Source organism: Elephantulus edwardii, unplaced genomic scaffold (genome assembly GCF_000299155.1).
Source record: "Elephantulus edwardii isolate Elephantulus edwardi_28Jun2011 unplaced genomic scaffold, EleEdw1.0 scaffold00051, whole genome shotgun sequence".
Taxonomy (NCBI): Eukaryota; Metazoa; Chordata; class Mammalia; order Macroscelidea; family Macroscelididae; genus Elephantulus; species Elephantulus edwardii.
In genome coordinates this window covers 3,815,908-3,839,950 of record NW_006399801.1, presented here as the reverse complement: position 1 = coordinate 3,839,950, position 24,043 = coordinate 3,815,908, and the positions used below count along the sequence as shown (strand labels likewise).

General features: G+C 39.2%; 1 protein-coding gene across 3 annotated transcripts; it reads right to left on the bottom strand.

The window, feature by feature from the left end:
* Positions 1-5,511: 5,511 nt before the first annotated feature.
* On the bottom strand, positions 5,512-22,149 carry LOC102869968 (proteasome assembly chaperone 1-like). Of its 3 annotated transcripts, none has more exons than XM_006886714.1 (7): positions 22,014-22,149; positions 19,208-19,314; positions 18,380-18,531; positions 11,858-11,920; positions 9,812-10,010; positions 8,231-8,367; positions 5,512-5,586 (listed from the first exon to the last, which is right to left on the bottom strand). In XM_006886714.1, the coding sequence occupies exons 1-7, from the start codon at positions 22,145-22,147 to the stop codon at positions 5,512-5,514; spliced, it is 867 nt and encodes a 288-aa protein (XP_006886776.1). In that variant the 5' UTR covers positions 22,148-22,149. The 3 variants fall into 3 exon arrangements, with proteins under 3 accessions (XP_006886776.1, XP_006886777.1, XP_006886778.1); XM_006886715.1 differs by having other exon boundaries at positions 11,858-11,905; positions 22,014-22,147; XM_006886716.1 differs by lacking the exon at positions 11,858-11,920 and having other exon boundaries at positions 22,014-22,147.
* Positions 22,150-24,043: the final 1,894 nt, after the last annotated feature.

Below are 24,043 nucleotides of genomic sequence, written 5' to 3'. Positions count from 1 at the left end.
TGTTTGTTCTGTTACTTGGAAAACTACAAAAGAAGAAGATTAAAGACTTTTTTTATAGGAGGGGTAAATAGTAACTTTTGAATAAACTATCTGGGTCACTCAAGAAGAGGTCCACAGCATGAACCTCTTCTCCAGTGAGACCAGCTGAGATTAAGCAACTCAAGTTGGCTGAAAAAAAAACAATATACCAACAAGAGGCAAATATAGTGAGAAAATAATATTCCTTGGATCTTTGACATTTTGACACATCTTGAGAGCAGAGGTACTATCTTTGTAAGGATGCTGAAGCCGTCTTAGAAAGTATAGTATCTCCCTCAGAGCAAAGAGTAAAGTTGTTTCATGTTCAGTATATTGCTTTGCATTAATAAAAAGGTGTATTTGCTTATAGCTTATTACAAAACATTCAGAATCAATGGGACTGAGCTTTTTTAAAAACATTGTTTTGATCTGCTTGAATATTCAATTTCATCTTCATGTTTTTTTCATTCTTAATGTTTCTTCACTTTCACAATTGATGGGTTTAAGTTACAGACTCAAGTTTTACATCAGTTAAGAATCTCCTCTTGCGGACAGGCCAGGGACACAATGAGTCAAAAGAAGAATCTGTCTTGAATTACTGTTTATGATCCAGTCCCTTTTCCAGGAAGCTCAGTTACCTAGATGTAGGATAAGCATTTGTCTTTTCTTTGAATCTTTTCTCTTTCCATTTCTGATCTTCTGCATCATAGGATGTCACTTCAAGTTAATCTTCCAAATGACAGCTTTATATTATATAAATATGCATGTCAACTCATTACTGTCCAGTTGGAACTGACTCATAGTCACGCCAGTTTATTTTCAGAGGCTGTAAATCACGAGATTGTCCATCTTTATTCTGTGGAGCAGCTAGTGGTTTCAAACCACCACCGATGCCACCTTTGGGTTAGCACCACAATTCCCTACAGACTATGCCACCAGAGCGTCCCAATGCATTTGTATATGCAGTAAATGTGTATATATGTATACAATTATATACTATTTGTTTTGTTTTGCTCACTACTTTCCTATGCTAATAGTAAATCCAAAGTTAATTTTCTGTTTTCAAGATTACTTTAGGCAGTTATATTAATTCCTTTTCAGCTAGTTTCTGTAGCTCAGATATTCTCATTTGTCCTTTTTTTTTAAAAAAAAAAGCCAGTAGGTACTCCTGTTGTTATTAAGTGCTGTCAAGTTGTAGGTGACTCATAGCAACCCTATGAAAGGCCTCGCTTGACACTTGTGTGACTTTCATCCTTTCTCCAGGTTCATAGGGTTTCCTAAGGCAAGCTATTACGGAAGTGGATACCACTCCTGCTTCCCAGCTTGTTTTAATGGGGGAGCTCCACCAAACACTGTCCATTATGGGTAACTATTAGCGCATTTGACACACCAGTATCACAGTGTTCAGCTTCACAGCCACCAAGTTACCTCTGTACAGCAAGTGGACAGACCAGGGCTATACAACCTAGAATATTTGACCAAAAACCCTAGATGTTTTAAAACAGTTGCTTTTTCTTTATAGTAAATCTTTTCCCATAGGATACTGTTCTATATTTATGTTCTTTAATACTGTCTTTTTTCCTTTACAATACCAAATCTCAACACAAGCCTCATTTATATTTGCTGGGTTTTTTTCCCCAGCTACTCTCCTCTAAATATGGAGCCTCTACGGGTAGCCCTATCCAAGCTTCATGTTTGCCCTTTAAAAAGTGAATCTTCCCAAAACACTCTTTAAAATCCAGTAGCTGTGAAAACTAGGCCAGGAGCTGATTGTGGAACAGACCACCAACTACTCATATGCAAGTCCAAGCTGAAGCTGAGGAAAATTAAACCGAATCCACAGGAGCCAAAATATGAGTTGGAGTTCATCCCACCTGAATTTCAGAATCATCTCAGGAACAGGTTTGAGGCCTTGAACACTAATGAGCGAAGACCAGATGAGTTGTGGGAGGATGTCAAATGTATCATCCAGGAAGAGTGCAAACGGTCATTACAAAGACAGAAGAGGAAGAAAAGACCAAAATGGATGTCAGAAGAAACTCTGAAGATTGCACTGGAGTGCAGAGAAGCCAAAGCACAAGGAAGAATTCAAGATACTAAAGAGCTGAACAGAAGATTCCAAAAGGCAGCACGGGACGACTAAGCAAAATATTACAATGAAATGTGCAAGGAGCTGGAGTCAGAAAATCAAAAGGGCCGAACTTGTTCAGCAGTTCTTAAGCTCAAGAAACTGAAGAACAAATTCAAATCTCGAGTTGCTATAATCAAGGATGCTTTAGGCAGAATATTAAATGACCCAGGAAGTATTAAAAGATGGAAAGAATATACTGAGCCACTGTATCAAAAGGAATTGGCAGACACAGAAGAATTTCATGAAACAACATATGAACAAGAGCCTATGGTGATGAAGGACGAAGTACAAGCTGCTTTGAAAGAAATAGCAAAAATAAGACCCCAGAAATAGATGGTATACCAATTGACGTATTTCAGCGAACAGATGCTGCCCTGGACATGCTCACCAAGTTGTGCCAAGAAATCAGGAGAACAACCACTTGGCCAACTAACTGGAAGAGATCTATATTTGTTCCCATTCCAAAGAAGGGTGACCCAACAGAGTGTGGAAACTATAGAACAATAGCATTGATTTTACATGCAAGCAAGACTCTCCTGAAAATTATCCAAAAATGGCTGGAACAGCACATCAGTTGAGAACAGCCAGAAGTATTAGATGGATCTTAGCTGAGAGCAGGGACTACCAGAAGAATATTTATCTGTGTTTCATTGATTATGCAAAGGCGTTTGACTGTGTGGATCTTAACAAACTGTGGCTAACTCTGAGAAGAATGGGAATCCCAGAATATTTAATCGTGCTAATGCAAGACCAAGAGGCAGTCATCAGAACAGAGCAGGGTAAGACTGCATGGTTCAAAATTGGGAAGAGTGTACGCTAGGGATGTGTCCTATCGCCATACCTTTTCAACCTGTATGCAGAGTAGATTATCTGAGAGGCTGGGCTCTATGAGAAGTATTGGAGTCAGGACTGGCGGAAGCTCTATTAACAATCTGTGTTACAGATGACACAACCCTGCTTGCTGAAACTGAGGAGGACCTCATGCACTTGATGCAGAGGGTCAAGGACTGAAGCCTTCAGTATGGATTCAGGCTCAATGTCAAGAAGACAAAGATTCTCACCACTGGACCAATTGGCAGCATCAGGATGGATGGTGAAGATATTGAGATTGTTCACAGCTTTAGTCTGCTTGGCTCCATAGTCAACACTCTTGGCACCAGCATACAGGAAATTAAAAGCCTTATTGCCATGGGAAAGTCTGCTGTTAGGGACCTCTCCAAAGTACTGAAGAGCAATGGTGTCACTCTGGAGAGTAAGGTGCATCTGATACAGGCTATGATCTTTGCAATCACTTGTTATGCATCACAGAGTTGGACAATGATTAGGAAGGAGAATGGATGCCTTTGAGCTGTGGTGCTGCAGAAGACTATTGAATGTACCGTGGACTACCAAGAAAACAAACAGATTCATCCCGCAGAGGGTTAAATCAGGCTGCTCCTTGAAGACAAGCATTCTGAGGCTTTGTCTAACATACTTTGGACATGTTGTAAGGAGGGACAGGTCCTTGGAGAGGGACATCATGCTTGGGAGGGTAGAGGGAGGCCGCAAGAGGGCAAGACCCTCTAGAAGGTGTATTGATAATTGCAATGGGTGTGTTAGAGGCAGTGCGACTGGCACAGGAAAGAGCAGGGTTTAGGGCTGTTGTACATAGGGTCGCTATGAGTTGCAAGTGACTCGATGGCACATAACAACAGTTGTAGACCCTCTTCTCTCACTCACCCCACACACACTTCCACACTCAGAGGCTGGCTTTTGATCTGCACAGCTTTTGAACCTGCTGTTCTTCTTTTAAATGTGGCTCTCCCAAACCTATCACATGCTCCCTATTGCAGGATGTTTCTTCCTACATAGTCTGATCTGTGGTTCTCTCCTTATCAATCTTAAGGAAACTATAATTCCTAGCACTATCTGCTTCCATGGCTTTTTCAGGATCCGTCCTGATGAAAAGTGTTGCCATAGCCACTCCCATTCCTAATCATTCAGAGTGCTGAGAATGGTGGCTTGAGAATTAGTGAAAGAGGCGAGGCCACTTTGACTGCTGCAGAAAACAACTGCTGGAGCTTCATCCAGGCAAAATAAACAAAGGTGTATATCCACTTAACAAACAGTGCAGAAGCACTCCTTCACTATTAATCTCACAACAGCTCAATCAAGTAAGTAGATGAAAAACTGACACTCCAAGATGGGACAAAGACCAGCATTTATTGTACAGTGTGAAAACCTGCTCAGAGGGTTAGCTATCAGTCAGGAATGAGGGTGAATAAAATGTGGTCGCCATCACGATTCCATTTACAAATGAGAAAATTGAGGCTGAGAGCTTTAAGCTATCTGCCAAGGTCATCAGGCAGGCAAAAGGCTAAATGGAGACTTGACCAGTTTGCATCTTGGCCAGGCGGTGCTCATCACACTCACTCTCAACACACGTGCAAACTCTCACTCCAGCTGGGACCAGATTTCAGGCCTTATAAAGTTCACCACGGGGTTCTGCAGACACATTTCTGAATGGATACACGTTTTTGAAATAAGGAAAATGCTTTGATTTCTTTCAGAATACCTTCATTAATGTACCTTGCACAAAGCTTCCAAAACTTATGATCAACAAAACCAAGTTTTCTCAAGGAGGCATTAAAAAACTGTCTCTCCTCATCCCATCCTTAACTAACCAATAACAGTGAATAAATGTGATCTAGAAAACAGAGACAGCCAACTGAAGTGATAGGGGACTTGATTTTTTAAAAAGAGGGGAAAAGAAAGCAAAAAGGAGGTCATTTTTAGCATTTATTTTTAATAACCCGTTCACAGTTTGTGGTTCTGTAAAAATAGTTATTCTGGGTTCATGATTTAATTAGCATCCCTAATGATAAGATTCTATCTACTACAGTACTGTGTGATATCAACTATGGCTAACTCTGCAAAAAGCACTGCAGAAAATTCTGGGCAAAGATATTACTGACAAAGACAAAGGTTCAGAAATTTTCCACACACTAACAATCACTAACAGGTCAATAGCCTTTAGATACTTACTATAAAGAACTTTTGTCCCAAGTTGAACTACACCTCACCATATTAATACAATCTGTTGACATCAGTGGCTTTTAAAAAAAATTTATCTACATCTTAAAATGTTCAAATAACACAATACTCCCACCTAGTGGATAAAAGGAAACCATCTAGCTTATGTCAGTGTGGTCAATACCAATGTAAAAAAAAATTAAACTACAATGAATTTAAAATAAATTTATTCTATTTTTGAGTCCCCCACAAAACAAAAACAAAAACAAAAACAAAAATAGTGCACACTGCTCCCCTCCCAAGCCTCAAAGGATGAGTGTGTAAGATACATTAAAAAATGATCACTGGACTCATGTGTAAATGTTACTCTGAACCTCATTTGTTGTCATCAGTTTCTTCAGCATCTCCATGCTCTGGGGAATATTCTGGAAAGAGAGGAAAAGGTTTTTCAGAATTCTGTAAGATCACGAATTAAGTCTTAAAGCTAAAAGAAAAGAACAGCCCAAACATAAAGTTGCACTGCCTTTTTCATCTCTTTCAAACAAAAATGCAAGTATGTAATCCTTTAAATAAGTGTGTCTTTCCTTTGTTTGAAGCTCTCTGAATCTGACTCACATTAACTACCTTGGCCTCTCTGCCACATTAGTGTTCCCTAATACAGCACTCACCACTGTTCTCACACAGACCTTGAATGTGCTCACACAGCTTCTTTCCTCTTCACATTCTCATCCACTAAGCCACACCTGAAAGGACCCTGAAGGTGTGTTGGCTGGGCTGCTAAGAAGCCAGTGGTTCAAATCCATCAGTCACTCCATGAGAGAAAAGATGAAGCAGTCTCTTCCCATGAAGTTTTACAGCATCAGAACCCAATGGAGGGTCCCTATGAATCATATTGACTCAACAGCAGGATTTTAAGACTTAATGAAGCATTGGTTGTACAATGGTTAAGTGCTTCTCTGCTAACCAAAAGGGCAATACTTGGAACCCATAAGAAGACAGTCTGCTTCTTTAAAGATGTACAGCCTTGGAAGCCCTGTAAGGGAATTCAAACTTGTCCAATATAGGGTTGCTATGAGGTGGAATCAATAGCAATGGGTTTCATTATTCAACACTAGCAAAACTGTTACTTTCTCCATGAATCCTTCCTACAGAATTAATCCGTGACTAATGGGCTGAGATGTGCTGAGCCTCCTATCATGAACTGCCCCCCATTACAATCCGCAGCACTACCTAGAGACTGTGGAGCCAACGCACCTCCGGACTGCCATGGACTCACCAGCACTGGGGTGTCCATGCAGAAGGTGCTTAAGACAGTTCTATTGTGATGAGAAAATATCACTTTTAAACTGAAAGAAGCTAAGAACTAACAGAGGATGACTATATCTAATCATTAAGCAAAAGAGCCATTTTATTAAGTGAATGAAGGAAGTGTGAAACACAATGTAAACAAATTAAACACACATACGTCATTTAACCTTCCCACAAATAATTATGTTCAAAACAATAAATGAAAAGGTTAAAAAGTTATTTAAATCTTCCCTTCAAAGACTATTCTTTTTCTTGTTTGTTGTTTTTATTTTTTATTGATACTTTAATGAGAGTTGACAAAAAACTTGGATTTCCATTTATTCCATTTATTCACTGTTGCACATTTTTAAATATTATTCTTAAAGCATGAAAAGTTACTTAAAATATCTCTGACATGATAGAAACATTTGGAAATGGGTAAGGATTATGACTATGTGTTTATTTATCGCAATTTAAATAAAAAGAAAAACACCCTACAGGAAAAATAACTTAACAATGCTCAGAGTAAATGCTTCGTACTGAGCACAATATCCAGGGCTGGGAAGAAAGCAATGAACTCTAGTCTCTGCCCACAAGGAATTTCTTTGTACACTTAGATAAGCCTATCAGTTAATGATATAAAAACTCACTGCCATCCAGTCAGAACCAACACAGAGCCGACCCTCTAGCTTGTTTTGGAAGGCAGCAAATCACACAGGAAAAGATCACCCATGTCTCTACCATGGAGCCACTGGTAGATTCTAACTACCTGAAAAGCAAAACCTTTGGGTTAACAGCACAAGTCCCTGTGAACTACACTAGCAGAGTTCCCTGTAACATATAAGCAAACAAAATTACTAATATATAAAAGAACTCAGTTTGCCAGAAAAAAATTAATCATGATTCTGGCTAATTTGAAAGATGTATTTGAAACATATGAAATTCTGGAGTTTTAGTTTTACTCTTTATTCATTCAAAAAAAGTGGTTACTGAAGGCTTTCTTCTACACGTCCAATAAATAATTAAATGGGAATACCAAAATTTGAAAATATATTCTCCATTCTCACAAAGCACTGACTAGTAAGGAAACTAACTTAAACCTGTGAAATGGGCGCCAATAGACCTTAACAGAAAAAGTTTCCTTACCATTGGCAGTCATTCCACAATCAAATGGGTACAGAACAATGTTGTTATAATCTATTTCCTTTAAGGAAGAAGTTCTTAAGCTGGAGGCCCAAGGACTTTCCGTAAACCTCTTAAGGGGAAAAGGGGAGTCTCTAAACTACCTGAAATTATAGGCAAAACATTTTGTGTATGTGTTCCCTGATATATTTTTCTGGGAAAAGAGCAGTCAGATATTTATAAACCAAGGGTAGGCCAAGGTTTACTATATAATTCATTCCTCTTCACATATCGGGTTCCATGCAAAAGCACTATGCTCTAAAATGCCTTCTCAAAAATTACAAATTTCCAAATTACTTAAGTTACTGAAGGGTCGCTATGAGTCGCAGGCGACTCGACGGCACATAACAACAACAACAACATGTAAACATTTAGGATTTAATTGCATTGCATTAATCTATTACACACTAATAAAACATTCAGCAGGTTACAAAGAAACTACACCACAGAACAGTAACAATCAAATTCAAACCAGAAAGTATTACACTTTAAGCAGAAAGGATTTCCAAGTGTGGTTGTTTAAAATAGATACCACACATTTATATTTGCTACTAAGCTCATTATAATACAGCTATTAATTCAAAACAGTAAAAAACTTACCTTAGCCAAACCTTTCAAACTTTTGGAAGAAAGCAGAGGCTTAAAAGCTTCTACTGTAATAGGATCTAGTTTCATGACATCAGTATAACACAAGTATAGAATGGCAGGAATTTGCCACACTTGACAGTAACTTAGAACTATGGAAACACAAAGGGGGGAAAAACTCACTTAAATTTTCTACTGATTCATATTATTTCTACTGTTGTTCTTATATGCCATTGTGTTGCCTAAAGACTCATCGTGACCCTATGTACAAGAGCCCTAAACCCTGCTATATCCTATGCCAATCTCACTGTCTCTGACACACCTACTCCTCCCCTCCCCCATTACCCCAGTCACTGAATGAATCCACCTCATAGAGGGTCTGCCTCTTCCACACTGTCCCTTTACCCTCCCAAGCGTGATGTCCCTCTCCAAGGACTGATCCCTCCTTGCAACATGCCCCAAGTATGTCAGACGAAGCCTCAGAATCCTTGCCTACAAGGAGCACCCGGTCTCACCCTCTCTAGAACAAACCTGTTGGTTTTCTTAGCAGTCCATGGTATATTCTATACTCTTCTCCACCTCCACAGCTCAAAGCATCAATTCACCTTCTATCATTCCTAATCATAGACTTTTAAAAAAATATTATAATAATAAAGGCTAACTGGAGAAATAGCACAGAAGAGGAAGATCCTGAATGAGATAAATTGATGCAGCAGCTGGGGTTATGGGTACAGGTGTGTCAGAATCAGTGAGAATGGCTCAGAACAGAGCAGGGACATTATGAGTTGCAGGTTACTCAATGGCATGTAACAACAACAATATGAAAAATAATCAAGTCTCTACTGCTCTCATAATTAAGGTAATCATTTCCATTTCAAACTAATCTAGAATTTGTATTTTTTTCCAAACCCATTTAATTTCCTAAGTAATCTCTTGTAAATATTATCTTATTTGCATTTACTTACATAATGCTGAGACACAAGTAGCTAAAATATTTAAATTTGTTAACTAAATGATATGCAGTAATGACTAATAAATGATATGCAATAAGTACATAATGCATAATGCAAAATATTTAGCCAATTGTAATATTTACAAGGAAAAAAACCCTTTCTTTAATACAGTTTAATTATTATTAATTCTATATTAACTGTTAAATAGTAGTATGTAGTAAATAGATATGGATATCTATTTCTGACATGATATTAGACTATAATTAGTAAAAAAAATAAAATATTAAAGCAACTACCAACTATTTTGATAATTTAGATTTCCTTTACACACTTTTGTGTATCAATAGTTTACATCTAATACTGGTTTGGATTTGAGTTATCAAAGTCCAAGAAGAAGAAAGCAACTCTGCAGTGTAATAGTTGATAAACATGAGATGCTCTTTTAAAAAACTCAGGAAAGTTTTAAAACTCAAATCAAATACAATGTACTAATAGCAAAATACATCAAGAATTAATACATTGGGTATCAATCATCATTAACACATTACCTCAAAAAGATCAATATAGTAATTAAAATAGTAAATAAGAATCAATGGTTAGTAATCACAAAACACGATGTAAATGTGAGGTACTTCAGTACTACCTGCTGCAGGAAGATCATGGACAATATTTGGCTGTTCTAGCAGTGAACAGCAAGTTGGATCTTTAAAATTCTGTGTTTTCAAGGCTCTCAAGAAAGGAGACGGCAGGCTGCACGTAGATTCTGAAGTTTTATAGTCGGTGATATGTCGACATGTGAGAATGGTTACCTGCATTTTCTTCTTTGGACAAGGACCAAAAACCTAACAAAAATTATTTCAAATTAAAAAAAAAAAATTTAACAAACATATACTTTCATGGAAGACTATAGACATTCTCCTAGTAATTTACCTAAAACAATAAAAGTGCTTTCATTCTGTGCACATGACCAAGTGTTCCTGTGGTCACAGGACATATGCTTTGCTGTCTCCATGGCCTGCTCATGACCTTGGCTCTATTATCATTTCTACTCACATGATCTCCAAGTCACTTTCTTCCTCTGATTAAGACTAACAGCACTAATAACCACTAGGGCTGCAATCTGAATTAAACATCACAACACACAAGGACCCAGAGCATTTATCTATCAAAATGACCAAGTTATTTAACTAGACTTACATCCCTGTGACTGGATGCTCACTCACTCTCCCATCCACCAGTGCTGTCTGAAAACGATTCTCATTACCTTACAGGTTTATTTGTGGTGGGCGTTTCTAAGTTTCTAAGAGGCATCCATTTCCTGAATAACATGCCTCTTGAAACTCTATGAACTTTGATAAATGTCAATAGTTACAGAAAGACTTCAGGCCTTTTGTTCATAGCGTTGCTAAGAGTTGTACTCAATGGCAATCAACAACAACAAAATGATAAAAGGTGAGTTCCCATTACCCTAAACACTAATAATATTCTCATTTCTAATTTGATTGAAAATTTTTAGATTAGCTGGATTACCTAGAAGTTTCCAGGTTGGAAACCTACATAAAAAGATAAATCTACATATTGCTAAGATATATGCACACAAGGCCTCAGACCTTAAAATATAATGCATTTAAAAATAAAATGCAAGTGCCAAAATCACAATTTTCTAAAACTACAAGCTAAGTGAAATTTTCCCTAAAAAACTTGTTTTGCTGAACTATTTGCCGAATTATCTCACAAAATTAAGATTCAATCTGTTTCTCCATAATGAAAAGAAAAATGGCTATAAGAAAGGTACAGAGAAGCTTTTAGGATGAGTGGGAAACACCTAATTTCCCTGAACAAAGCCTACCTATAGGGCCATCAGCCTACAGTTCAATTTCCCACACTTGGCTTTAACACTCCTATGTTTATGTTCTAAATTCATGGGCTTAGATCAAGCAAGCCGTAATAGAAGATTGGCACTGTACCCCTACCTGCGCCATCTCCCTCAGGTACAACCCCCGACCCTTCGACTTCCGCAAGGCCTGGCTCAAAGCTCATGGGCTTAGAGCAAACAAGCAATGACAAAAAAAAAGAAAGCATATTTTACGTGGGTAATTTATTTCTCTTTCAAGCAAAATAACAATCTATCAGGTGGGAGGAATGTAACTATGTTTTAGGTTTCTTCCTGTAAATCTTGGAAAAGTGTGTGGTCAGGAGAGAGAGACAAAGTCAATGAGACAGACTGACCAAGTTAGTGACTGTTACAATGGGCGCAAGCAGAGCACAGACTGTGAAGATGGTACAGGATCAAGCAAGTTTTCAATCCTTCAAACACAGGGTGACTCCGTTGGGAATCAGAGTCAACTCAACAGCACATAACAACTAATCTCTCCAGAAGCTAAATGGCTCATGTTAACTATGCCCCTAAGCTGTAGAATTTGCTTCCATGATTAATTTAATGAATGTAATCAGCTCTGTAATCACCCTACAGTGCTGATTACATTTACTAAACTGGTCATGGAAACAAATCCTTTTCATTCCATCTGTTCTATAACAAAGTCCTACCATATCTGAGAATAAATAATACTTCCATTCCTTGCTCCAATTATTAGACTGCATGGGTTTACATGGAAAGATCTTGATCCCTTTATAACAGCAGCTGCAGCTGCTGGAGACAAACTTTTCACAGCTCTTCATTTATTTTTACCTTTTCCAGCCACTGATACTGCTGATCTTCTGCAACATAGCAACTGCACTGACAAAGTAAAACCTGAAAAATAAAGTTCAGAATTTTGTGTTGAGCCAGGTAACTTTAAAGCACACCCCAAACAGAAATTCAACTTCTCTCAACTCTAGAAATTCTGGTGACCTGGAGGTTAAATGAAGCAGTGAAACTACTGTCCTTAGATAATCTTTACTAATAACCAAGATCTTACTCCTTGGTGGCAAGGATGGTGGAGCTCTGTCTTACATGTTCTGGGCATGTTGTCAGGAGGGGCTAGTCCTTGGAAAAGGATTATCATGCTTGGAAAGGTAGAGGGTCAGGAAAGGAGGGGAAGACCCCCCAAACAAGATATATTAACATAGTGACTGTAACAATGGGTTCAAGTATGTCGGAGATGATGAAAATGGCACAGGATTGGGCAGGGTACAGATCCACTGTTCACAGGGTTGGGTCGTTGACTTGACAGCACCTAACGATAGTAACAACAACCATAATATATATAAAAAATGTAAAATACTGTAAAGCTAGGATCTGCCATGGGTTAGTTTTAACTCAATGGCACATAACAACAAGAAGCATCATAGTAAATGATCTCCGAAAACACTGAGGATGTTTATGCAGCCAGGCATTACCACTGAATTGGAACCAACTCATAGTTGACCCTCCAATAGGTTCCCAAAGGGGTAAATCATATAGGAGGAAGACTGCCTGTCATTCTTCCACAGAGCCACTGGTGGATACAAACAGCCAGAGAAGCTCAGCCTTTAGGTTAGGAGCACAACTCACCATAGAATAAACCGCCAGAGCTCCCCGATTTCCTAAAACACTGATGATGCCTCTGATGACCATATTATTTTAGAAACCAAGTTCCAGACCACGGCCTTGAATAAGCTTTCTTTCACTGCTGTCAAACTGGAACTGATCCAGTAGAACTACAATGGAGTCTCAAGGCTATAAATCACACAAGAGGAGAGTGTGCATCTTTCTCCACTGCTGGAGAAAGCCACACTAGTGGACCTAAGGCAGGCATCACCTTTGGGTTTTCAGTGCAGCTCTTCCCTATATACTACATCACCAGAGCTCCCAGCCTGAACCACAGAAAGTTAAGTCATTTACAATGCCTCACTGTCATAAAAGGATTTTAAAAAAAAAAAAATCTAATTCCACTGCCATTGGGTCAATTCTAATGAATGGTGACTTTGCAATGGGTTTTTGGGTGATGTCAAATACGTTAATGGTTACCCATGATGGAAGTGTTTGGTGGAGCTACCCGTTTAAATCAAGCTTGGAAGCCGGAGTGGCATCCACTTCCATAAATAACTTGCCTTCAGAAACGCTATGAACCTGGAGAGAGGATGAAAGTCACACAAGTGTCAAGGACTTTCGTTCATAGGGTCGCTATGAGTTACCTACTACTCCACAGCACTTAACAACAATAACATCAACATAGGGAGAGATCAGTTGGCTTAGTGGACAGAAAGTGATGCTACCAAGCCAAAGGAGGGTAACTTTTAATCTGTGGACCTAAGGCCTGTTTTTTCATTGTTTTTGTTCAAACATTCTTCTAAGTCGTATAGCCCTGGTGTGTCCACCTGCCATACAGTGGTAACTTGTGGTTGCTATGAAGCTGCTATGACACTGAGGTGGTGTCAAATGTGTTAATGGTTACCGATGGCGGACAGTGTTTGGTGGTGCTCTCTTGGAAAAAGGAGTGGCATCCTCTTCCATAATAGCTTACCTTTGGAAACCCTATGAACTTGGAGAAAGGATGAAAGTCACACACGTTTTGAGGACTTTCGTTCATAGGGTCACTATTGAGTCACCTACGACTTGACGACACTTAACAACAACAACAACAATCTTTATGAAAAGAGACTGACAATCTTTCTCTCGCAAAACAGCTGATGGGTTCAAACTGCCGCCCCTTCGGCAACATAAGGCACTATGCCACCTGGACTCCTCTAACAGGAAGGAGGGCCCTTATTAATAAAGATAGTATCCACAAAAGTCAACAACATCTTCCACTGCCAGAAGCTCTAATAAAGACAAAAAGAAAGCACAGAAAGGAAAAAAGGTTATAGAAGAAAGTAGGACACAGAGTAGGTTCTGAGCAATCAAGTGCTTTCTAATAAATATCAAAAATCAAACACAACAGAAATTTCTAGTGGTCATTCTTCATTATTCATTCTAAAACAAATTCTTTCTACTAAAGATTAGCTACAAAAACATGTATGTTGTTGTTTCTGTGTACTGTTGCGTCAGAACCAACACAGCTGACCCTTTGGTAGGTTTTCAGAGGCAGCTGATCTCAAAATCCTTTTCCTGTGAAGCAGCTGGAGGATTCGAACTACATGCCTTTGGGACTGCAGTGCAGCTATCAGAGTTCCACAAAAACATATATAGCAAAATAAAAACAAAGTATGTATCATTCCCTTATTAAGTTCTTACTAAGAAATAAAAACTTTAAAGTTAAAAACAGTTAAAAATGGGTTACATGCTATAGAAACAACCTGTGAATATTAGAAAAGCCAACCATGGGGTTGACTTATAACCACAGTGTCACACAATGTACAATCTGTGGGTAGAAGGAAAGGTAAAGGCAATGGGAAGGATCTGGTGTTAAAAACAATGTACACAAATTTTATAAGCAAACCACTACAAAATATAAATTTTAGTTAAAAAATAAGTCAACCATATTTACCACTAAAATACTGCAAGAAGCTCTAAGTGCTATTTTTGAGGCTAACATTTAATCTTTATCGATATAATATCATGGAATGTATGTCGTTGTTGTTGTTATGTGCCGTGGAGTCGTTTGCGACTCATAGCAACCCTATGTACAACAGCCCTAAACCGTGCTCTATCCTGTGCCAATCTCATTGCCTCTGACACACCCATCCCGAGTACCCCAGTCACTGAATCAATCCACCTCATAGAGGGTTCTCCCCTCCTGCGCTGTCCCTCCACTCTACCCAGCATGATGTCCCTCTGTAAAGACCTGTCTCTCCTTACAACATGTCCAAAGTATGTCAGACGAAGCCCCAGAATTCTTGCCTCCAAGGAGCAGCCTGGTTTAATCCTCTCTACGATGAATCTGTTTGTTTTCTTGGCAGTCCATGGTACATTCAATACTCTTCTCCAGCACCAGAGCTCAAAGGCGTCAATTCTCCTTCTATCCTCCCTAGTCATTGTCCAACTCTCTGATGCATAACAAGTGATTGTATCAGGTGCACCTTAGTCTCCAGAGAGACACTGTTGCTCTTCATTATTTTGGAGAGGTCCCTAACCGCAGACTTTCCCATCGCAATACGTTTTTTTATTTCCTGGATACTGGTGCCAAGAGTGTTGACCATGGAGCCAAGCAAACTGAAGCTGTGAACAATCTCAATCTCTTCGCCATCCATCCTGATGCTACCAATTGGTCCAGTGGTGAGAATTTTTGTCTTCTTAACATTGAGCCTCAGTCCATACTGAAGGCTGCAGTCCTTGACCCTCTGCATTAAGTGCATGAGGTCCTCCTCAGTTTCAGCGAGCAAGGTTGTGTCATCTGCATAATGCAGATTGTTGATAGATCGTCCACCAGTCCTAACGCCACGCCTCTCCTCATAGAGCACCGCCTCTCAGATAATCTGCTCTGCATACAGGTTGTATAGTATAAAAGAAATCTATTTCACTGATTTCCTCCACTGTTTGAGTCCCTTTACCACAGTCTTAATGAATAAGGAGTAGGGCTATCAGATAAGCAAATGGGTGCTCAGGAGTGACCTGCTGGCCACCTCACTTGTTTGACAAGTCTCCCAAATTATGCACTGTCATATTCTCTGAATGAACCAAGACTAAGATAATATATGCAAGCCAATAAAATCAAGCAGTATTAACAACTTACAAAAATGGGACAGTTTAGATTAAGATAGAACCTTGATATCAACAGACTGATGTTTACAATGCATAATGCACCCATTTATCTGACAAATACTGCATCTTTAATACAAACTTGTCACTAGCTAAACTCAGTTTGTTGGTTTTGTTCACTGCTGTCAAGCTGGAAGCAACTCACAGCTGACCCTCCAGTGGGTTTTCAGAAGCTATAAATCACACAGAAGACTGTCTTGTCTTTCTACCAGAAAGCAGCTGAAGGATTCTAACACCTTCCTTTGGGTTGGCAGAGTCATTTTATATACCCACAAGGTCATCAGAGCTCCAAATACTGGAGTGATAACTAGAAAACAGAACTCCCTCTCATACAGTAAATACATTTTTCATGTTTAGAGTTACCTACTAAAAGAATTTTCTCAACTAGGGCTAGCTTTAAATTACTAATGTTTACAGTTTGTTTGTTTGTTACAAAGTTATTTCAATATTTAAAAGAACTTTAAATCAAACTCAAATTTATCAAATGGGAACTGATACAGATGGCCCTCCAGCAGGTTTGTAGAGGCTGTAAATGGCACAGGAAGAGACTGGCCATCTTTCTCCTAAAGAGACAGTGGTGAATTCAAACTGCCAGAGAGGCATCACTGTTAGGTTAACAGCATTAGACTGCCAGAGTTCCCAAACTTTAAACAGTACATCTTATGTCCCAATAGATGACATACCCTTGCTTGCTGAAGGCAAGGATTACTTGAAGCACTTAATGCAGAAAGATCAAGGACTGCAGCCTTCAATATGGATTGCATCTAAACATCAAGAAGACAAAAATCCTCACCAAGGACCAATACACAATATCATGACAGACAGAGAAAAGTTTGAAGTTGTTAAGGACTTTATCTTACTAGATCCACAAACATCATTGGTACCAGCAGTCAGATCAGGAGACATATTACATTGAAAAGCTTGCTGTCAGGGACTTCTCCAAAGTCATGAGAGCAATGATGTCAGTTTAAAGACCAACATGTGCTTGATTTAAGCCCTATCTTTTAAATTACCTGCTATACATTTGAACGCTGGACAATGAATAAGGATGGCACAAGAATTGATGCCACTGAGTCGTGTTGAAGAAGAGTACTGAATCTTATAGACTGATCAAGGAACAGGATAGAACAGGGTTCAGGTATTTTGTTCATAGGGTTGCTATGAGTCATACTCAACTCAATAGCACCTAATAACAAACTAACAGCCCAAAGAACAAACAGATATGTCTTGGAGAAAGTGCAGCCCCAGTGCTCCTTAGAGACAAGGACGGTGAAGCTTCATCTCACATATAATTTGTGCATGTTGTTAGGAGAGGCTATTCCTTGGAGAGGGACATCATGCTTAGAAATGTGAAGGGCTAGCAAAAGAGAACAGCCCTCAGTGATTGGACTAATGCAGTAACTGTGGCAATGGACTCAAATGTGTCAGAGATGAAAAATATGACAGGATTTAAAACTGCTGTTCAGGTGAGGTCTGGTGGCCTAGTGGCAGGAAACTGCACTGTAATCCCAGAGGTGCACGGTTCAAATCCACCAGATGCTCTGCTGAAGGAGGAGGAACAATCGCCTCCTGTACCAGTCAGATCCAATTTGACGGTACACACATTAAAAAAAAAAAATGTCAACAATAAAAATTCTTTAAAAAAAAACACAAAACTGCTGTTCATAAGGTTGCTATGAGTCATACTCAACACAATGGCACCTAACAACAACATATCTCACATCAATTTTTTTTTAACATAAGGTGATAACACCAAGGACCTTGGTTGATATTTAATTATCTTCATCTTCTCACTAGATGACTGGCAGTTCCAAGTAACCCAGAAGCACTGCAGAAGAAAGCACAGGCAATCTGCTTCCATAAAGATTACAGTCAGAAAGGCCCTACAGAGCAGTTCTACTCTGTAACACATGGGAGTCACCATGGCTTTTTGGTACTACTGCCAATCCTTCTGCTCAAAAACAGATATAAATGAATGAAGAATTCAAATAAAGAGAGCTATAGATTTGAACTCTGTCCTCAAAAATATTTTTACATTTCTAGTTCTTGGATCTATGGATGTGATTCTGTTTAGACCCCGTCTTGTTATGTTGATGAAGTCTTGTTACTGTTGAGTGTCCTAGATTGAATAAATTCCGAGTTATGAAAAGAGCTGATCAGACCAAGACACAGGTAGGAAGAAAGATGCTATGTGACAATAATTTGAAGCCAAAGTAGCAAGGAACCTCCACCCACAATAATAATGAGTATTACCTGTGAATTATGTGTGGCCACTGCAATGGATTATTGGAAGAAAGAGCTTTGAAGGAGCAGGTGGTGTAAGAATTAACAAATCGAGGTGTGGGAACATGGGGGCATGTCTACTTTCACGGGAATTGGTTTTGTCCTGCTGGTGTTGTGGTTGTAGATTCTTCCCCCCCTGTGGAATTAGTAGAGGTCAGATGCTGTCACTCCCATGCCACCAAACTTACAACCTCCAGAACTGTTAGAAAATAAAAGTCACCCATTATTTTAGCACTAGCAGCTAAGGCAAACAGCAAATAAATAATGCTTACCAGCAGCTTTTCAAACATACAAATTAAATTCACATACCGAAGGATTTGATTTTAGGTGATAAAACACACAAAAAGCCTCTGTGGGGGAGAGATTTATAGAATCTGTGGTTCTACACCATTCATTCCACAGTTTAGCACAACCAATTTCTTCCCAGACGCCTGAGTTCATAACAAACGATGATATAAATGCTGTGAAAAAAATATGCCTATGTTAGTGCTTTATTATATAACTGCATATTATATTATGTAATTGCATATCTTTTCAATAAAAGGTAAGTTCACGTTCTAATAGAATTTTAACATTGAAAAGCTATTCAAGATAATCCACCTAACACTATCATTTTGCATAGATGGAACTGGAGCTCTTCAAGGTGTTAAATGTTACATTCTGGATGTGAGAGCTAGAAATGGAAAACAAGTTTACTGATGGACTTTTTATCCTATTCTAGTGGCACACACAACTGAAAAATGTAACCACTTTCAGTACATTTATTCTTCACTTATGAGCACTGTATTGCGGGCCAAAGATTATCCTCCAAAAGCTAGCTTTATGCAAAATTGGAAGATGATCACATCAATACATTACTGACAGATTACATCATTACACAAGAATCAAACTGTATCAATATATAACTGCCAAATTAATACAATTACGGTTAGCCAACCTGAAAAATAACTTTAACCACCACAGCAAAGGTTACTTTACTTTAACCTTTCACTTTTTACTTTCACCTTGATATTCATTAAAGCAAAACAATTGGAGAGTAGATTGCTGATGAGTTGTCAGATACTGTCAAGTGAGGTCTAACTCAGATCCTGAGTATCAAAGAACAAAACAGTACCCAATCCTTCCAATTTCACTTACCTACTGCATTATTCCCTATAGCAAGTATAAACTTGGAGCAAGGATACTTTTCTAGCAGGGAAACTTCCAAAGATGCTTTCGTCTGTCTTTGAAGAAGCTGTACTTGCCTAATACAAAAAGAAAAAATGAAACTAAAACTTTAAATAATCAGTATCATTTTAGAGAAAAAAGTATGGTTCTATAACAGGTAAAACATGAACTTGCGTTTTATGCTTACAATCTTAAAGAAACAAAGTGTTTCTGTGAAGATAACCAATCAATAAAGCCATTAGATGCAAAACACACTGCTAAGTCACCTGGCTCAAGGACCAATCTCAGAATTCTTACAAGTTGGAATGGCCAGGCATAGTGTGCATTAGTAAATATCATCTTAGTTTCTTAGTGCTACTATATCCGAAATACTTAAGGGATGCTTTTAACAAAAATTTATTTTTTCAGAGTCTTAACTTAAGGTACAGATTCTAGAGAAAGGCTTTCTCTGTGGGGTCTGGGAAGTCTGTGTCTCCAGCTTCTGCTTGGCTGTTTCTTAGATTGTCACTTTCTGTCATCTCCGCTTGCTTGCCTCAATCTGTCAGGTGATTTGCCTAAAACATACTCAACGCTATGAACTAAGGAATATAATAAAACTCTATTTCCAAACAGTAATATATCGTAAAGTTCAGAAATTCTTAATTTACAACACATATGGGAGGAATGGGGATTTAATCCACAGCACACACAAGGTATACTTTTGAAAGATTCTTGTTCATATAAATATTCTGTGTGGATCTAAGCCTCTAGAGCAAACATTCATTGTATAGGAAATGCAGAAGATGGATGGCACTGTTGTCAATCCAGACTCAAGGAAATTCCATGTATAATGGGATAGGTCTCTATGATCCATAGTTTTTATTGTCTGATATTCAGATCACCTGGCCCTTCTGCCTGGTCTATTTTAGGTAAGGACATTTGGGGTAGAATTCTCACCTTCTATGTGAGAGACCCAGTTTCATTTTTCTCATAGCTAATGTACTTCATACACAGCCATCCATACGTGACAATGGAGGCTTCCATGTTGCTATGGAAAAGTTATCAGTGAAACTTTCAGACTATGACTAGGAAGAATGGCCTGGTGATCTAATCATGAAAATAAGCCAATAAAACCCTGATGGATTTAGTCTGATCTAAAACCACTGGAAGGGATGGTGCAGGATCAAGCAGATGGATGTCGTTGTTGGGTGTCGTCAAGTCAACTACAACTCAAAACTACCATGTCAACAACACATCTGAAACTTGCCCTATCCCTCACCATCATTAAGCTCTCCGTTATGCTCAAGCCCATTGTGGTAGTCACTGTGTCAATCCAGAGAATGGATATACATGTTAAATGGCACTACGCGGAAGCAACAATTAGCAAGAAAAAAATGTCTGTATCACTTTCAATGCATTCTGAGGAATTTAAGTACAGCTGAAGGGGTCTGAGACTCCTTGAGGACACAGGGAAAATAAATATGACAAAATCTTAGTAACTGTTGAGTTATATGATTGTTTATGAGTGGTATTATACTTACAATGTCAATTCCACTATTTAGGTGTTAGAAATAATCTTTTAATCATCATGCTATCTGCTTTTGACAAAGGCAGCTAACTGAAGCATAAGGTGGTTGTTGTTATTGGGTGCCATCAAGTCAAGTACGATCTATGTGAACCTATGAACAACAGATCTGAACCCTGTCCTACTCTGTGCCATCCTCACACTTCCTGATACACTAGAGCCCATTGCAGCAGTCACCATGTCAATCGACCTAGCTGAGGGTCTTCCTTTCTTTTGCCAACCCTCTGCCTTTCCAAACATCATGTCCCTGTCCAAGGAATAGATCCTCCTAGCAATATGCTCAAATTATGAGGTGAAGCTTTATTTTTTTTATCCAAAAGTGTTTATTAAAATAATTCCCCCTTTCATCTTGATTCAGTGTGCTTTTCTTAAAGCTACTTCCATCTAAAGGAACATCCTTCTGTAAGCCTTGCTTTTCCTCGTGTTGGCTGACAGAGAACAGTGGAGCAGCCAACAAACAAAACTACCGTTTGTGGATGGCTGAAGACTGTGGTGATTTTATAACATCCTGGACATTTCACATCCATAAAACAGGAATTCCGGCTCTGCACCACATACTGCTTCTTGTGTTTCCTCTTCTCTGCTGAAGAGGGGTGAAGGAGATCCTTTGCCAGAGAGGTGAAGCTTTAAATGCTCTAACCAGCATTCTGGCTGCAAGACATATTTGTCTGTTCTTTCAGTAGACCATTGATGTTCAGTACTCTTCTCCAACTCACAGCTCAAAGGCATCAAATTCTTCTATGAGATGGGAGGGAAGGGGGGAATTTCTAAGAGAATTGGAGTAATGCTTACGAATCAAACATGACAAAAGCAGGACCTGACTGTAATTCTAGGAAAGCATCCAAGTGGAAAGATCACTCTACAAGTCCACAAAAAAGCAAGAACAAATCCACACTAAATGAAGCTTGAAGGAAATTTTTTAAAAGAACATACCTGAATCCAACCCTCCTAAGAGTTTCACTTACGATTCAGCTGCAACACTAGCAGAGCAAAGCTAATATCGCTTACACAAAACCTCTAGCACAGGCTCTGGGTATCCAAACTGGGTATCTGGGGTGCGCTGGGCAGCCTGGTGCACGGGCTGGCCGCACTCGGTTCATTCGAGTTACCTAGAACCGTTCACCCAAGATTAAAATTCTTGTCGAGGCCTGCAGGATGAGCATCTCCTGTCCGACGTGGAAGTCCCATGGTTCCCCATACTGCTTGCCTCACCTCTTCAGCATCAGCTGCCGCCGGACATCTCTGTCCTCTGGTGTCTCCCTCCTGGCCTCTTCTTCCTCCTCCTCATCTTCTGATCCAGCTCGGCAAGGAGCTCTCACTACCTCCCCGAAGAACGTGGCCGCCATCGCTGCTGACCAACTGCGGCGCAGCGTGATTACGCGCAAGCCTACGAGCCATACTTCCCGTCCCGTCCCATACCCGTGAGCCCCGCCCAGTACCCGTGCTCCCGCCCCGTGCCCGTGAGCCCCGCCCCCGATCCAACTAGGCTCCGCCCCCCGAAATCGTCCCACCTCTGCGTTCCACCATGTTCCTCTGGGCCTCGCTCCACTTCCTGAGAGGTGTCACTGAGCACTCCGCACACATTACCCTTTGCCTCGCTCCGTGTTTTCCAGCTGCACAGGCGCTCTGCTCCCTGTCCCCGCCTCGTCCCGTTTCTGCCGCCAAGCACGACCCACTGCGAGTCTTTTCTGTCTCTGCGTGCCTGAGCCCCGCCCCCAGCCTCTTTCCACACGCCTCTGCAGCCGGGAAACTTAGGTTGGGAGGTAGAGAGACTGGAAAGCTGTAGTCTGGAGGCGCCGGATGGGACTTCTCAACAGGTGACCAGAACGTGGAGCTCGGCCAAACCCTTTCTGCTTTTCTGTCCCTTTTCAATTCCAGTTTTTATCTCTGCTTGGAATGATAGGGAGAACTAAGATTTCATTTAGGCTTTGAACTTCCGCCCTGCAGGTGCCGGCTCCTTGGGCTTAGGTGCAGTTTCAGCCTTGCGCTAGGTGGCCATGATTTTTTTAAAAAAAAATTATATCCCTCATTTCATGTTATAAAGGATAAAAGAGTTATTTTCACAGATCAAAAGCTAGCCATTGTCAGGCTTAACTAAGCAATTTTAAAACATGGCTACTTCCAACCTATACAGATTTGCTTTGTTTGAAATAGCCTTTTATTGATAAGCAAAATATGTAGTTTCTTTGAAATATGCTGCAAGACAGAATTCACAGGACATTTATCAGAAGGGAAAGGGGGAATGTTGCAGTGAGAATAATTATTTTCCTTAAATTTATTGTGCCTGGAAAAGCCTAAACTGCTTTGTGGATCTTTCCATATAGTTACAAAGTATTTCCTTATTTCGGGAAAGGCAGATCCTCTTGGGGCAGGGGAACAGGTGAAGCATCTTGGAAAATTGCGATATTTTTTCCTATATTTAAGTTGCTTAGGAAGTCTTCCAAACTTTTAAGAGAAATGACAACCATGGATGTCAGCATTTGGGCATTTTACCTAACTACTGCAAATAAAAGACTGGAGGGTTTTGAAACGTAATAGGAACATTTACCTACAACTAAAACCAAATTGCTATCTAATAAGAGTTTTAAAAGTGTTGGACATTTTTAGTGGGACACTACATATATATATACACACACACACACACAATTACCATTTGATATTTTAAATGTTAGGACTCCTGGATTGATATATAGAATTCAAAATAAAAGATAGTTTGTGCATCATATGGTCTTAGTCCTTTTGTTGAATAAGTTGTAATTTTTAACAGTAAGATGCTCATTTTTATTTCACTGTTATTAAGAAACTTATTCAGGAAAACTGATTAAAATACTGTAAATAAAACTTAACTAACATTTAGTCATGATTTAAATTTTTTTCCAACATCCAGTTTTACAAGAATGTTAATTTTTAAACAAATCCTTGTTCTATGCAATAGTAATAGCCAAACAATATTTTTTAAAAAAATGTTTAAATACTAAACTAGAAAAGGGATTTCGTTATGAAAGATGAGGACTACACCCTCAAGTACTGACAAGAATTAATTCTGCAATAAATTATAAACTCAAAGTTTAAATTTTCTCATAAAATAATTTAAATGAGATAAACACTTTCATTGTATGGTTATTTGGGCTATAATACTAAGAAATTTTTGTGAAATAACGTGTAAATACAGTATTGGAATAGGTTTCAACATTGCAGAAGAGCTAAAAAAATCAAGCCTCATGCAACTAAAAATATTAGTT

Coding starts and splice junctions, on each gene's coding strand:
- LOC102869968 (XM_006886714.1), bottom strand. CDS start 22,147: ATGGCGGCCACGTTCTTCGGGGAGGTAGTGAGAGCTCCTTGCCGAGCT. Junction 19,315..22,013: donor CGGCAGCTGATGCTGAAGAG/GTGAGGCAAGCA, acceptor TTTTTGTATTAG/GCAAGTACAGCTTCTTCAAA. Junction 8,368..9,811: donor CCATGATCTTCCTGCAGCAG/GTAGTACTGAAG, acceptor GTGTTTCCATAG/TTCTAAGTTACTGTCAAGTG.